The sequence below is a fragment of the Equus caballus genome, chromosome X, assembly GCF_041296265.1.
Source record: "Equus caballus isolate H_3958 breed thoroughbred chromosome X, TB-T2T, whole genome shotgun sequence".
NCBI lineage: Eukaryota > Metazoa > Chordata > Mammalia > Perissodactyla > Equidae > Equus > Equus caballus.
This window is the reverse complement of record NC_091715.1, coordinates 40,002,515-40,019,376: the sequence shown is the minus strand read 5'-3', so window position 1 is coordinate 40,019,376 and position 16,862 is coordinate 40,002,515. Positions and strand designations below refer to the sequence as shown.

Sequence of the window (16,862 nt, the reverse complement as noted above, 5' to 3'; positions counted from 1 at the left end):
GTGTGATGCAAGGTCTTTTCCAGGACAAATCCTGCTGAAGGGATCAGGGAACACTGGATTTCTAGGGTTTTGTTGGGGTGGCGGTGGGGAGGTGATAAGACAGGCCCTTCCTTGACTTAGTGCTCGCTCTGGGACCTGGCCAGGGTGGGGTGGGGAGCGGAGTGAGAGGTGAAGGATAATGAAAGAATTGAAGGGAACCTGAGATCCTCTCCTTCTCCGGCTTCCACGGCTGCGGGGGGAATTCTTAAAGGGCAAAGCCAGCTCCTACTCCCCACACCTCCAGGGTCGTTCATTTCCTCCTGTCCCTAAGCCCCCACACTACACCTCTGATGATTGGGAAATTCTTCCACTGGTCTTGCAGACGGAAGAAACCTGCCCTCTCTGGATCACCCCTTGCCTTTATCTTCCTTCCCTCTCCTCCTCCTCTAAAGGCAGGACACCTGAGATCTTGAATCCACCAGGTTGCAGAAATGGGAAGGGGTAGGCACTTCTATTCCAGGCTTTGAAGTGCCAGAGTTTCTAATTACTCCCTTGGATACAGCTTTAAACACCAGGGACAGTTTTAAGTTGCTCCTTTTTTTCTGGAGAGCAAGTCCTACAGGAGGAGGGGTGACCCAGTGGGATCCTAGTTGGAAATAAGTTACATATTGCTACCCACTGTATAGATGAGGAAACTGAGGCTCAGAGGGAGGCACCTTGCCCAGGTTCTAGAGTAGATCTAGCTGATTATTAAGTCTTTGCCTCTTCCGTTGTCATTGGCCAGGACTTGGTTTGTACTGGAAACTGGGCAGAACCAAATTTTAAAATTGAGAGGGGGGTACCAGCCCAGTGGAGAAAGATTGGCATAGATGTTAGCTTAGGGACAATCTTCCTCCAGCAAAAAGAGGAAGATTGGCAACAGATGTTGGCTCAGAGCCAATCTTACTCACCTCCCCCCAAAATTAAATTAAATAAATAAATAAAATAAAATTGAGAAGGGGATCTGCCCATTGGTGTCCTGGTGTGTGAGCTGTTGTGTGCATGGAGAGTGGGGAACTCTCATGGTCTGGTATTCTGTTGATTGAACGGTTTAAAAAATAATTAAATAAGTGAATGAATAAATAACTCTCCCACTCATTCACCACACCCAGCCTTACACAAAGCTTTTCCCCACCTCAGGGCCTTTGCACTGGCTAGTCCTTCTGCCTGGAATGCCCTTCCCCCAAATATTCACCTGGCTGACTCCTTTCTCTTTAGGTCCAGTATAGCTGTCACCTCCTCCAAGTGGCTTTCCTTGAATGATCCATCTGAATGGCATCTCCCCTCAGCACATCATAGCATTTATTGTGATCTAGAAGTATCTTTTGTTTCTATTTGATTCCTTGTTTCTCGTCTGTCTCCCCACCTAGAATGTCAGCCTCACAAGAGCAAGAAGTGCTGTCGGGTTTTTTCCACTGCTTTATCCCCAGCTCCTAAAGTAGCGCCTGGCAATAAGTGTTTGTGGAAAGAAAGAATGGCAGAAGGAAACAAAGAAATAGAGGCTAAATGACCTAGGGCACAAATGAATGAATGACCGTATACATGTAAGGCTAAATAAATGAAATGGGATAGATGAATAAGAGGGATTTGGGGGGAAAACACCCCAAATTCCCAACTTTGAAAAATAATGAACTGCATTTAGAGAAACAAAAAGACAGTTATTTTATTTTTGTTTAAAAATTCTTGAGTGAGGAGAACTGAGAAATTTTGTATAAAAAGGGCCCCAGCTATTGCTAGGGCATGTGTCGGGGCCAGTCAGAGATAACAGCACTGAAGGGGGTGGTGGGGAAGAAACGGGATTTGGGGGCCTGGAAGCAGAGAGTGGAGGGCAGCGAGCAGTGGCTGCCACAGGAGTGGGCGCAGAACAGGTGTAGGGGGAAGCGACTCAGTCGTCCCATTCATCGTCCTCATCTTCATCGCCAGCCTGGTCCTCCCCTTCGTCTGGAGGGAGAGAGAGAGAGTGGAATTCAGGTTCAAAAGCCCTGGTACGGAGGTTTACTAGGGCCCGAGAAATCGGGACTCAGGACCCTGGGGGGCTGAGGTCTCCTGCTAGGAAATCAGACCTGGGGCCTGTGCGTTGGGTGAGGAAGGGGTCCCCTTACAAGACAGGGATTATAGCTGGGGTTTGAGTTCTAGCTGGAGTCGAAGTTAAGATTATTGTTAAAAATGTGCCGTTAGTTGGGATATGACTGTCACACAAAGGGTTAATGTTAACAGGTTTGTCACTTAATGTGGTAAATTTCAATATTATTAGCAAAGGTGGAGTAAATTACAATATTATTGTTTCATAGAGGGTTAATGTAAATATTGTTGACACATAATGGGGTTAATGATAATATCATTGTCAAAAGATGAGGTTCATTATAATATCGTCATATAACAGATTCATGTTAACCTTGTGGACACACTCAGGGCTTAATGTTAATATTATTGTCAAAGTTGGAGTTAATTATATTATTGTCACATAATAGGTTGAGGTTAATATTATCCTCATGTAATTGTCCTATAATGACGATATTGTTGACACATTAAGGGATTCATGTTAACATTATTGTAAAAAGATTGGGTTAGTTATAACGTTATCACATAATGATATGTTACTATCATTATTAATAAATGAATAATGTTAATATTATGATGAATGTTAATGAATGTTAATCTGATGACACATGAAGTTAGGGTTAATATTATTGCCAAAGATAGAGCTGATTACACTGTTGTTACATAATGACAATGTTAACATTGTCAAAAAGGAGACTGATAGAAGATTCACGTTACTACTATCAACAACAGATGGGGCTAATGTTACTATTGATCCTGACTGTTGGGGTCATTTGTAGGCCAACACTAGCGCTGGCAACCAAGGTCACTGTCCTGGCAGGATGAGCTCGGAGAGGGCAGCTCACAGCCTCGCGGGGGAGAGTGGGCTCTTACCCGAGGAGTGGATGGCTCTGCTTCTCTTCTGCATCACATGCATCAGGGCCCCCACCAGCCCTTCCGAGCTCTGAGGTGGCGGCTGCAGCGCTGAGCTCTCTGGAGCCCCAGGGGTCTGCAGCAAGCAGGGTCCAGGACAGAGGGCTCAGGGCTTGTGAGAGGAGCACTTCTCCCCACCACCTTTGACATTATTCCTCCTCCCACACACTTCACTCTCCTTCAAGGCTCCAGGCCCACCTCTCCCCACCAACCTCCCAACTCTTTCACTGAACCCCAAAAGCCTAGGAATGCCATCAGTCTCAGCCCGGCTCCAGCCCCGGCCCCAGCCCCGGCCCCGGCGCCAGCCCCATAATATCCTGACTCGCACAGCACACACCAGAGTTCCAGACCCCCAGTCCTCCATCCTGCCCCTCCTTACCTTGTTCAGCTGAATTCCCTGCCGGATTTGATCCAAAAGTGCCCCTCGACCCCCACCAGTGGCCGGGCCCCCGGAAGGCCCCAGAGTAGGAAGGGGTGGAGGAGGGACTGGCCCGTCCCCAGAGCTGGGTGGTGGTGGTGGTGGTGGTGGTGGTGGCGGCACGGGTGGTCCCCCAGCTCCAGGGGGTGGAGGGGGTGGTGGTCCAGAACGTCCAGTGGCTGGTGGGGGTGGGGGTGGAGGGCCCCCTCGTCCCGGGGGTGGAGGTCCCCGGGGAGTTGGTGGGGGCGGAGCACCTCCCAAAGGTACAGAGGGCAGTGGACCAGAACGACCCTTGTTACTCCCCACAGTAGGGGGCCGGGGGGGCTGGTTCCCTCCTCCTCGGGATGGTGGTGGGGGCGGTGGAAGCGGCTCTGAGGGGGAAGAATAACACATAGCTATTATTATAGTTTTCTTTAGAGCCTCAGTTTTGCTCATCTGTTAAGTGGGTACCCCAGCTGACCACCTCCTGATTCAAGCAATATAAGGGTTCCCATAAGGACTGACTGGCTGCAGTGTATCTCTTAGAAATCAGCTACCAGGGCTGGAGAAGAAGGGGGTGTCTAGAAGCGGGGACTCACCGTGGCGCCTCATCTCCTGCCGCACAGCCTCCAGCCCGCCTTGGTCCTCAATGAAGTCATAGATAAGTTTGGAGGTCTCGGCATCGGTGAGCTGGGCCTCGCTGATGCCTGCCCTGGAGAACAGGCTCCGCAGATCCGGGTCCAGGTTGTTCACCTGCCCGGGAGGAAAAAGGCCAGGGTAGGGGTGGGGGAGTAAGGTGGGGAGGGAAGGGGCACACATCATCATTGGGTCCACCCCAGAGAGGGATCTGAGAGGGGTGTGGGAAGGGTGGGGTCTGGGGGTAGGTCTGAGCAGTGGACTATTGAAGGCTGGGTGGGAGTTGAGCGGGGTCCAGGGGATTTTGGAGTTACTCACGTCAAATCCATTCTGGGGGTCCCACCCCACGTGGCTGACATGTCTGCGGGAGGTGAGGAGACCCCAGTGAAGCCCCATCGTCCTTCCTTCCCTCCCTTCCTAGTGAAGCCCTCTTGCCCGCCCCTGCCCAGAGGGACTCTGAGGGGCCAGAATTAATGAATAAGTCATAAGTGAATAAACGAGCAAATGAGTGAGAGCAGGAGTTATGGCATTAGAAGGGGTCCGCCGATTGTGGCACCCATCTGTCTACCCATCCCTTTATCCACCATCCATCCACCCATCCATTCGTCCACCTAGCCATTCACATTCACCTGTCAGACCACTGAGCCATCATACATTTGTCTCTTGACTCATCTGCCCACACATAGCTGTTTACCCATTTGTCCACCAATCAATCTATCCTCACACACACTTGTCCATCCACCCACCCATCTACTCACATGCCCACCTTTCCATCCATCCACTCATTTGTCTACCCTCTCAACCACACGTTTATGTCCATTTGTCCTTTGAACAGTCCATTCATCCACATATCTGGCCACCTATCCATCCCCATCCACCTTGTCTGTGAACCAATCAATCTATATATCCATCTGTCCACACACCCACCCACTCACCCATGCATGTACCCACCCACTTCCCATTTACCCATCTACCCATCCATCCAACCACCTATCCATTCAATCTCCAACCCTCCCATTCATTCACCCATCCATCTATCCTTCTACCCACCCATCCACTCATCCACCAGCCCACTCAGGGTGGGACTAGGGTGAGGCAAGTGAGGTGCCTAGGGTGCAAAATTTAAGGAGGCACTCACTCTCAGAGTTGTGAATTGCAGCTGTAGGAACCTGAGAGCGACTGCCTCCATAAATTCTGCAACCTTGGTGCCTCATTTGCTTCTCCCTAGTCCCAGCCCTACGCCCACCCATCCATCTGCCCATCCTTCCAATCAGCTCTCCTCCTGTCCACGTGTTCATCTACTCCCCCCTCCCAGGGATCTGTGGGCTCACTGGGGAGAGGTTCTCACTTGAATCCACTGGGTGCACCAATATCAGCCTTGCTGATCTTCTTCTTTCCTGAGCGTTTCTTATCAGCTGGGCCAGGCCCAGGTGCTGGGAGCCCACGGTATCGTGAACTTGTGATGTCTGGGTTCTGGATGTCCACTGTCACCAGTCCCAGGGACAGCGAGCCAGCTGTTGGGCCTGTGGGGAAAATAGAGTGATGGGACCATTGACCCACTTACCTATCAACCAAAGCATATGGACAAGAGTCAAGAAGACTGTTGGGCGAATCTGTGTGTTTGATGGTCATGGACGAAGTGGATGAGGGGTCCAAGTAAGGTTTATGGAAAAGGGAGTGGGTCCCGCAAACCATTCATACATTCATTGATTCATTTATTTATTCATTCACTCATGCTTATCACTTAAGTATTGACTCATTCATTCACTCATTGAGTAATTTGTTATTCATTCACTCATTCATTTAATCATTGCTTTTTCACTAACTGAAATTTTATGTCACTTACTCATTTATGCATTGTTCAATTCATTCAATCACTCACTCATTCATTAATTTACTCAATCATCCATCCATTCATCCATTTATCCACGCACCCATTCATCTATACATCTATATACCCACTTATACATCTATCTATATTTTCATCCTCCCATCAAGTCATCCCCCCATTCGACCACCTATCCACCACCAACCGATCTATATTTTTATCGTCCCATCAATTCATCCCCCCATTCAATCATTGATCCACCACAATCCATCCACCCGCACATTCATGCACCCATTCATCCATCCATCCTCCATCCAGGTACACATCCATGCACCTGCTCATCCATCCACACAGCCATCCATCTACCCATCCATCCACCCACTCACATATCCACTCAACCATTCACCCACTTATCTCTGCGCCCACCCAACTACTCATCCATCTACCCACTCCTCATCTATCCATCCATCCACTGCCTTAACCACCCATCCACCAAGAGACACAGGGGAGAATCAGCACTCACCACCTTGGTCTCCACCTGGGTATGAGGGAGGCAGGGATGGGAGCCCTCCTCTTCTCTCTGGGAATATGGAATGGGTAGAGAGCTATTACAACTCTGTCACAGGTTCCTGGGCTAGCCCCTTATTACCCCTACTTGCACTAGAGGACTCACCTTCATTGGCTGGTGCTGGTGGTGGGGGTAGCTGGCGTCTGTCTGTGGAGAGACAGGTGGACTGGGAACCAGAACCATGAGAAGGGCTGTTCCAGCTCCCCACTCTTACACTCACCTCTGCTCACTTCCTTTCCTCCCCCAAGGCCTCCTCACCTCCACTTTGCCTCTGATTCCTTTTTTGTATCTTCTCCTGCACCAGAGCCCGGAAGGCCTGGGCCTCGCCCTCGTCTGCAAAGTTCAGCCCTGCTTGGCAGTCCTGCACATGCCTTGGAGTCAGCAGCCTTCCAGGCCCCCCCCACCTTTCCCATCTCCTCCCCACACCCCAACTCTGGCCCAGGGGTTGGGTGGTCACTTACATCTCCAGCAAAGGTGTGGAAGAAAGGGGTGGGAGTGGAGTAGACTATCTGTGAGTACAGCTCCTGTTCCCAGAGCAGCCGGCCAGCCTGGAGAGGTGCAGGGTAGAGAACACAGCAGCACTGAGGCGTGCCCTGGGTGGCAGGCCTCAGTTATCTAGGCACGGAGCATACTGTCCAGATTTGGGGCCCCAGGATCTGATTTGGAGATTTCCAACTCAGCATCAGAGAGTTGGGGGTCTAGGTGTCAGATGTGGGGGGTTGGGGTACAATACGGGAGTCAGACACGGCAGTGAGAGATCTGTATTCAGAGTTCAGGGCCCTAGATGTGGGACTCGGGGGCTTGAATTTGAGAATTTCGGACTCCAGTCCTGGGAAACTGAGCCCGTCTGTAGACTCCCTTCATTTGGACAAGTAGGGCTCCAGTATTGGCAGTTGGGGTTGAGATTTGAGGTTCAGACATATAGATTTGGGAGCTTGAGGGGCAGGGTTCAGCCAAGGTAGGCACAATCTGAGGTTTGTGGAGCAGAGTTACGGCTTAGGAGTTTGGTCAATATTTGATGGCCCTGGGATCTTGATGTGGTTATGCTGGGTCCATCTTCATGGGTTTAGAAGGATGAATTTGGGGTTTATGCCTGGAGAGTTCAGGTTGTGGGTTTGTGGAACCGATTTTCGGCTTAGGAGCTGCTTCAGTATTTGAATGTTCAGGAGTTTTAATATGGGAATTCTAGGGTCCATGCTATGGACTTAAAAGGACAGATTTGGAGTTCAAGACTCAATAGCATATTCCAGTTTGGGGTTTGTGGAACAGATTTATGACTTAGGAGCTAGGCAAACATCTAGGGGTCAGGAGTTTTGATGGAGGACTTCTGGGACCCAAAATGTTGAGTTTAGAACAGATTTGAGGTTCGGGTAAAAATACAGTGCTCATGTTTTTGGAGTTTGTGGAACAGGTTAGATTTAGGAAGTATACTAATATCTAGGGGGTTATAGATCTTGACATGGAGACTCTGGGGTCATCACAGACTTAGAAAGGCAAACAGAGTTTGACATCTGGATGAAGTTTTTGGTTCTGGGGCTCAGGGGTTCACTGGTCTGAGGGCTCAGGGCTATGGACACTGATCTGGATTTGGGGGTTCAAAATTCGTTTGCATGTCCAATGGAGAGCAGGGGTCACCTGAAGGCCATAAAGGCGGATGAAGTAGGACTTCTGGGGGTTATCTTTCACGAAGCACACAGCCCCACAATGCTCCTTGGTCCAGTGCTTGGCTCCAGGGGGTAGCGCCAGGTACAGCTGAACAACCGCAGTGGCCAGTGTCTGGAAGAGGAGAGCAGGGCTCAGAGGAGTCTGGTCAGGGGCAGCCAGAGGGTCTGGGAGCTGGAGCTGGTTCTTCCTTGCCTGTGGCTGTCATGGCCCTGGAGGAAGAGCCGCAGCCAGAGGGAAAGTGAATAGACATTGAGATCTTCCTGGGATTGGTCAATGGGGGTAAGTGGATTCTAGGAGAGGAGATGATGGAGAGGGAGAGGAAGAAAGGAAAAAGATGGGAAAGATGAGGAGAGAGGAAGGGGAGGAAAGGAGGAGAGAGAGAGGATGGGGAAGATGAGGAGGCAGAAGAGGAGGAGAGGAAGAGGAGCAAAGGGAGGGAGACAGGGAGGGCCAGGAGATCCCCAGCTCACCCAGCATTTCCGTCCAAGCATCTCGAAGAGTCGCTGGTTCTCGTGGTCCTGGAGGAGGGTGGAAGGTTTGTTCTGCTGAATCCCAGCTCCTCCACGGCCCCCAGGCCTACCTCCCGCAGGGCCCCCACTCATGGTGCCTCCTGCCCTTGTCCTCTCCGGCTAGCCTCTGGGTGCAGGGTAAGAAGAGGAACTTCCGCAGTGAGCAGGGGAACAGGAAGTGCAAAAAACCACAAGGGAAACAAGTCCTTCAGGGGCCCCTCGGTGGGCCTGGCCTCCCTCCTCCTCCCTAGGACAGGCTCGGACCCTCCTCCCTCAGACTGGAGCCCTCCTCCATTTGACTGGTTAGACCCATCTTTTGGACCAGCTCATGTCCTCCTCCTTCTTTCTTACTCTCTGGGGCCCATCTCCCTCTGACTGGCTCAGACCCTCCTCCCTCTGATTGGCTGGCAGCAAGAGCTAGGTCACTGAAGCACTTCTGCACGGGAGCAGGCACGGAACTGGGTGGCCTCGTTCTTCCCCAAAGCATCCAGTTAGTCTGGGCCCAAGGTCCAAGGTCCCCAGTGCTGAAAGGTTACCGCGTTAACACTTCTCCTTTACTGACACAGTGAGCACCCCGGATCCCACCCCACTACTGAGACCCGTACAACTTGCAAGCTCTCAGCTCACTTCCCATCCCTTACCTCTGCCTCCCCGCAGCTCCCAAATTACTTTCTAATTATCATCCCCTTTTTTGGAGAAAGGAATAGCATATATGAATGCCTAAACAACATTTTGTTTACTTTTCATGGCTTTTGAAATTTTAAAAGTATGTAATCTTCAGAGACTTGCTTCTTCCCCACTCAACATTCTATTTTTATCTAACAAACATTCATGTACCACTGAATGTGTCGGGCAGGCACCGTTCTGACCTCTTTGTAAATACTGACTCATTTCAATCCTCGCAACAGCCTGTGGTGTGCACACTATTGCCGGGTCCATTTGACAGAGGCACAGAGTAGTTAAATAATTTCCCAGTAGCTCCCAGCAAGCAAGTGGTAGAGCCTGGATTGCACATCAGGCAGCCTGGGTCCAAGGTGCACACTTTTCATGACTATGCTCCACTCCTTCTCTCTATTACTAAGATACATATTTGCTTATAGCATTAGCTGTTCATTTTCACTGCTATATAGTATTCTATTGTGTGGCTGTACAATTTTTATTCATATTCTCCTGTTGACAGATATCTGAGCTGTTTCTGGCTTTTGCTGTTGGGAGCAACAGCACTGTGTTGGCTCCCGTACACATCTCCTGGGCCGCAGAGGCATGCATACTCTCCGGAGGGGACTAGGGAGTCGTGGGCTTTGCATATCTCCAACTTTACCAGTTAACGCCAGACTGTTTCCCCCAAGTGAATGCTAGCTCAGTCCTCACTCCTCCCTGGGCCTCAGTTTCCTGTTTGGGGACACGAAGCTCTCAGGCACACATACAGGCACAAAAACAGGTCTGGAGTATGACTGACATTCCCAGGTACCTGACAAGAAACAGCACATCTCAGGGTGGGACCCACAGTCCTGCCTGGAAACCTGTGCAGCTCCTACACCCACAGGCTCAAAGCTTCTCTCCTAAGCCTGGGCTCAAAGCCCCTTCTGATGTGGCCGTTCCAGCCTCCCTCCCCGCATCCTCCCTCACAGCTTAGCTGATGGCGCCCCAGCTCACCAAGCGATTTCATACCTCCAAGCCTTCCAGCCTGGTCATTAGGGCAAGCCCTGGCTTTTCCTTAAAAGGCCATTGCCTCCTTCATGCTAACACTGCTCACTGCGCTCTCGCTGTGGGCCAAGCGCATCTCCAGTATCTGACACAAACTACAGGCTCAATAAACATTTATTGAAGGAATGAATGAGGGATTCATGTCTAATTTGATTTAGTGTTTTCTGAGCTTTTTCTAAGTGCCTTACATCTATGAACTCATTTTACAATCACAGACGACCCCATGAGATAGGCACTCCTGTTATCCCCATTTTACTAATAGGGAAGGCAAGGCCCAGAGAGGCTTAACTAACTCGCGGGAGATCACACAGCTTGCGAGTGGTGGAACTGAGGCCAGTTCCGTGAGAATCTGTTCCTAAACTGTTAAGTGCCTCATGGGGCCAAGATACAATTATTCTGCCCCCTCTCTATGTCTTTTGTCCTCCACCTTCCTACTCCTTCTCTCTCTGCCCCTAGATCTGTCCCCCTTGAAGTCTACATCAGAGACCTTAAAACTCTGTTACATTGGCTGTTTTTATTTAACATGTATTTTTTTTATTAAGATTATGATAGTTTACAACCTTGTGAGATTTCAGTTGTACATTACTGTTAGTCATGTTGTGGGTACACCACTTCACCCTTTGTGCCCTCCCCCCACCCCCCCTTCCCCTGGTAACCACCGATCAGTTCTCTTTGTCTATATGCTAACTTCCACCTATGAGTGGAGTCATACAGAGTTCGTCTTTCTCTGTCTGGCTTATTTCACTTAACATAATACCCTCAAGGTCTGTCCATGTTGTTGTGAATGGGACAATTTTGTCCTTTTTTATGGCTGAGTAGTATTCCATTGTATATATATATATATACACCATATCTTCTTTATCCAATAGTCAGTTGCTGGGCACTTAGGTTGGTTCCACATCTTGGCTATTGTTAATAATGCTGCGATGAACATAGGGGTGCATGGGACTTTTGGAATTGCTGATTTCAGGTTCTTAGGATAGATACCCAGTAGTGGGATGGCTGGGTCACAAGGTATTTCTATTTTTAACTTTTTGAGAAATCTCCATACCGTTTTCCATAGTGGCTGCACCAGTTTGCATTCCCACCGACAGTGTATGAGGGTTCCTTTTTCTCCACAACCTCTCCAACAGTTGTCACTTTTTGTTTTGGATACTTTTGCCATTCTAACAGGTGTAAGCTGATATCTTAGTGTAGTTTTGGTTTGCATTTCCCTGATGATTAGTGACGATGAGCATCTTTTCATGTGTCTATTGGCCATCCTTATACCTTCTTTGGAGAAATGTCTGTTCATGTCCCCTGCCCATTTTTTGATCGGGTTGTTTGATTTTTTGTTGTTAAGCTGTGTGAGTTCTTTATATATTATGGAGATTTACCCTTTGTCGGATAAATAACTTGTAAATATTTTTTCCCAATTAGCAGGCTGTTTTTTTGTTTCAATCCTGTTTTCCCTTGCCTTGAAGAAGCTCTTTAGTCTGATGAAGTCCCATTTGTTTACTCTTTCTATTGTTCCCCTCATCTGAGGAGTTACAGTGTCTGAAAAGATTCTTTTGAAACTGATGTCGAAGAATGTACTGCCTATATTCTCTTCTAGAAGACTTATTGTTTCAGGCCTAATCTTTAGGTCTTTGATCCATTTGGAGTCTATTTTTGTGAATGGTGAAAAAGAATGGTTAATTTTCATTCTTTTACATGTGGCTGTCCAGTTTTCCCAGCACCATTTGTTGAACAGACTTTCTTTTCTCCATTGTAGGCCCTCAGCTCCTTTGTCGAAGATTAGCTGTCCATATACATTGGCTGTTTTTTAAACTAACATTTAAAAGTTGCATATTTTCTGTTCTTACTTCTGAGTAGCAGACAGGTTTAAAATTTCTGTTTTTCTCTAAAAAAAGAACCTAAAGTAGATTTTTGTGATTTTAGTCCCTAAGAGAATGAGTTTCCTCACTGTGGAATATAGTGATTTATTAATCACTTTAATATCAAGTTGCATATTATTCAGATTACTGAATCACTCTGTGGACCTGCATTAATAATTTGGTGCTCATTTCCTTTACTTTCATGTGGTCCCATCAACTCTTGCTCTTCTGCACTGGATGACAGTATTTGGTGAGGCGATGACCTCAAAGGTAATTTGCTCTCCTGGGCCTTCAAGTAGCTTTAAAAACAAGATCAAAAACCTTAATCCAGCTTTTGTGATTGTCCTCAGCAGGAGAGTGTGTCGAATACAATCAGTGAACCACAGCTGGGAGCCGGAGTTCTAACTTACTTCTTAGTAATCCAGTGAATACCGCAGAACCCCCAGGAACCAGGACACGCCCAATAACTTACACCCACCTCATGCTCCCCCATCACCTCCCCCTGCCACCTCCCCAGGGGTCACCAGATGGACAACCATTTCCTGTTTCTATCTTGTGCTTATCTGCATTATCTTGAGAGGATATTGCCTACAAATCCCAGTCACCTGAGGAGGTAATAAGACGTCACGGTGTCTTCCACATTCCCGTCACCACCACCAGATTGAATCCATGGAGGAGACACAGGCATGGGGTACTTCTGTCCTCTAAGACCAAACCGAGGCCAAGACAATGGGGCATTCCCATTGCCACGCCATCCTTCTCCTCTCCTTACTTTCCTGCCCCTCATAGTCTTCTATACCCCTGACTGAGGGGAGCTTCCTGGGGATAGGCCCGACCTAAGGAAACAGCAGTTCCTGCCCCTCTCACCCAGTGCTCCCTTTTAACAAGAAACATTTAGGGAGGCCTCCTTTCACCATCCTGGAATGACATTTGTGGACTGTAGGAGTCTTGGTAGTGTGGGGCTGTCCCCCAGCATTCCGGGCCCCTGCCCCTTCAATGCCAAAGTACCCCCGTCATTGTGACAACCAGTCTGCCTACCAGCAATTCCCAGAACACACCCCCAGGGCGGGCAGGAACAGGACCTTTGTCTGTCTTGTACATTGCCATATCCCCACCACCCTACCAGGACCCTGCAGGCAGAAACTCAATCAATATTTGCTGAATAATCCTTGTACAGTTAGATATCTCTGCCGTGATTCACTGTCCTCTTCCCGGAAGGCTCCCCCGTCCTCTCTGCTTGGGGAAAGGGGGAGAAGAACAACGCAGAGTGTGCAGGGGCCAGCCGCGCCATGGAGGTGTCCGCACTGTTCACCCATGCTCCCGGCAAATGGGTGCTTCAGGGCCCTCGGGAGAGGGGCCGATTTCTAGTCCTGGCGAGGTGGAGTGAGGACAGGGTGCGTGCGCACAGAAAAGCAGAGACACCTCTAAAGGGAAGAATGGCTCAGCGCTTAGAACCACAGGTTCTCAAGCTCTACCGCCTGGCTCTGGTTCTGGCTCTGGCACTCACCAGCTGTTTAAAGTCTGGGAACCTCTCAGTGCCCAGTTCTCTCACCCATAAAGATAATAATAGCAGTTAAGTTTGTTGTGAAGACTAAATGAGATAATTCATGTAAAGTGATCAGGACAGAGCTGAACACATTATAATCATGCATTATTGTTGTTATTGTCTTTATGAAAGAGCTGAGTAACTTAGACAAATGAACTATCATCCCTTCAGCCTAGCATTCTCCCTAGCCCCACCCCAATCCTCTCCTCAGCCTCCTCCATCAGACTCTCAGGTCCCACCACCACTGGTGGATAGTCAGAGACCCAGAACACATTATCACCTTCCCACAGCCCTTTCTCTACCTTCTCCTGCTGCAAAGCCCACCTCAGAGATCCATTCTCTGGGCCCAGCCAGACTGTTCCAGGGTCGTGACATGTTCCTGGAGCCCTCCCTGCCAACCTCGGAGGTCCCACCCTCCTCCGTTTCCCACTCTACTCCCCCTACCTGCACAGGAAAACCCTGTGCCAGTCAGCCCTCTCTCCTCCGAGGTTTCTGGCTCCTAACCTCGGACCAGCCGGGGAGCTAAAGGTCCCTTCCTACTCCCTACACTGCCCACACCCTCAAAGTCACCAACAACTCTCCCTAGATGGCTGCTCCCTACCTCCCTGCACTGCAATCTATGTGATCCCAAGCGTCCATTCCCTAGTCTGTGACACCAGAAGTGTCCACACCCAAATATGTGTGACCCTAGGGGTGTCCACTCCCCAACGTGTGTGAGCCCATGAGTGTCCAAACCCGTGTGACACTAGGAGCATCCACTTTCCGGTCTGTCTGTCCCAAGCGCAGCCCACCCCCTTGACTGTGTGAGCCCAGGCGTGTTGACGCCACAGCCTGGAACGGACCACAGCGGCCGTGGGGAGGAACACAAAATGGAACAGTCCGCCCAGGATGGTACCACTGCGGAGGGGGCGGCCATCTTGCAACATACCACTTTATTTGTGGGGGAGGAATATGACGGCTGCCTCATCCCCTACTGGAGAGGAGAATGTCGCAATCCTGCCTGTCCCAAGATCCCAGTCCCGTCCTCCCGGCTCCCACCGCCTCGGGCGGACCTCACTCTCTGCCCGCGCGCCTGGCCTCTCTCACAGCCGCCATCTTAGCCACTCTCCCCCTCGATTCCTTAATTTCAAAGCAGCTCGCAAGGCGCCGCAGCCGGCGCGGGCTCAGGACCGCCGCGGGCTCGGATTGGTCGATGCCGAGTTCTCGTCCTCGCTATTCTTTGACGCCACCCGGGCCTCGGAGAATAACGTAGCCCCGCCTCCGCTCCCGCGCGCCGGGCCCCCATTGGTCACGGGTTCAGGGCATGCGCAGTGGACGCCAGACCAGTGAGTCCCGGCCGCTCAAGCAGGGCTGTGGGGACTTCGGGTGGTGGGTTCGAGTACCGCCTCAGAGGGTCCGGTTGCTCCCTGGTGGAAGGGGCCGGAGGTGGTGCTTACTGCCGGGGTTAGTGAGACCACACACCTGGGTGGGGTGCCTGGTGCGCTGGGCGATCCAAACGTAAACTGTAACAAACCCAGGGGGGGTTTCGTGCCTGCGCCCAGTGGTGTGTTTAAGAGACGACTTTCCCCAGTTTTTGACGCGCAAAGAGATGGTGTTGGAGCATTAGGCCTGGTCAGACGCGACAGCATTGCTGCGATTGACATGTGTTGTTTAATATACATCGTAGGTGACATAGCCAGTTACCTACTTTAAAGTTTGCAATTTTTACATTATATATATGTAAATTAAAAGTATATCCTACATACATTATAAGATATATATATAAATATCTGTAAACAAATACATGATTCATAGGAATATGGATATTGATGATGGGGGGAGCTTTGGAGCCACAGTTCACTGCCCTGGGTCAGTCACGTGCTGAAAGGGAGGGGACTATTAATAACTTAACGTGGTGCCCCCAGTTTGGGGAAGCCTGAGCCCTGAGCCCGCTGCTTTCACCAGGTGGGGCAAATTGCCCTAAATTCGTTTGGAAACGCCAAGTCCATGCCCAGCACTGCCTCCACCGCTGGAAACACAAGGTGGCCTTTGTATCAGTCTGATCCTACAAAGATCGTCATTTTAACTGTGTGTATGGGCGTTTGGGGTACTGGGTAGAGCAAACCAAAGGTTCAGTTAAAGTGTGGGCACTTTGTCGTCCCTCAATGTTTCTGATGGTGGCTGGGTTTGTAACGTATGTACTTCAGTTTACTGTCTCCCCTCAGGGGCCGTCGTTGGTGAGGGGTGCCTTGTTTCTGTTTGGGCTCTTGCCCTGATGGTTATAGTATGGTATAACCAACGTGCAATAAGCTGTTTCTCTTTTACAGAAATACACCCCAAACAAAAGAAAATCTTTAATTTATGAATAAAAGAATGAGCCTATTTGAATAAAGTAAGATGCTTTTAAAAAGCCTCTAATAAATATAGCTTGCATTGTATGTCCGTAGTCCTTTAAATTAGACAGATTTCATTTAGACCTTGATTACAGGCAACTTGAAGAGAAAAAGAGTCGTCTTTTTCCCTCCCCCACCATTGGCTAAGTTTGGCGACTATAAGAAAGCACAAAGAGTGTTTTATATAATCTTAAGATCAATGGAGTTTTCAGAAAATTGAGTGATAAATATGTGCATATGCATAGTGCTAGTATAGCTTGCGTGAGTGCCATAAGTTGGTCAGGAAGCCTTAAAAATTTACTTGTTGCCAATGATGGTCTTTTAAAATCGAAGCAAAATCTTTTAAAGACTTTTTTCACTTTTTGATTTCCTTTGATTTCTGACTAAAAGCTATTTTGCCATTGTTTAAAATTATTCAGGTGACTGGGTATGGGGCAAGCAACACAGTGGGGCAAGGCAGGGTGGCCAGGCCTGGGAAATGACAAGGCGCGGGGATTTAAAACAATTCATCCTTTCAAAGGGTTTTTTTCTGATTAATTAGTAATCGTCTTGTCAAAGATAGATGACATCCTTATGTAAAATGTGAATTATAGAAGAATTATAGCGGGGCAGGGTATTTGGCAATGAGTGAGGCCAGGTACCAAACAGAATCTCTACTCCCTCCATAAGGCTCCGCGGATCTGCTCGCGATACCCCGAGCGCCCTACTGGTTTGGGTTTCACAAAGAGTAAAAATAGATGCCAGGCTACAGTGCAGTTAGTGGCCAGACAGCTTCTGGGCCTCATCC

The 16,862-nt window shown here is 49.3% G+C and overlaps 1 protein-coding gene and 1 long non-coding RNA gene across 3 annotated transcripts; both read right to left on the bottom strand.

Annotated features, from left to right (window-relative positions):
* Positions 1-1,655: 1,655 nt before the first annotated feature.
* WAS (WASP actin nucleation promoting factor) lies at positions 1,656-8,988 on the bottom strand. The gene is made up of 12 exons (XM_023633408.2): positions 8,556-8,988; positions 8,056-8,196; positions 6,882-6,968; positions 6,679-6,781; positions 6,526-6,567; positions 6,376-6,432; positions 5,373-5,547; positions 4,343-4,385; positions 3,988-4,141; positions 3,371-3,780; positions 2,953-3,067; positions 1,656-1,959 (listed from the first exon to the last, which is right to left on the bottom strand). Exons 1-12 carry the CDS (start codon positions 8,685-8,687, stop codon positions 1,904-1,906), a joined length of 1,515 nt encoding a protein of 504 aa, XP_023489176.1. The 5' UTR covers positions 8,688-8,988; the 3' UTR covers positions 1,656-1,903.
* Positions 8,989-10,800: 1,812 nt separating this feature from the next.
* On the bottom strand, positions 10,801-14,931 carry LOC138921945 (uncharacterized). 2 transcript variants are annotated; one of them, XR_011434959.1, is made up of 2 exons: positions 12,763-14,931; positions 10,801-12,456 (listed from the first exon to the last, which is right to left on the bottom strand). It is a non-coding gene; the product is annotated as an uncharacterized lncRNA (long non-coding RNA). The 2 variants fall into 2 exon arrangements; XR_011434960.1 differs by having other exon boundaries at positions 14,439-14,931.
* Between the last annotated feature and the right edge of the window lie 1,931 nt (positions 14,932-16,862).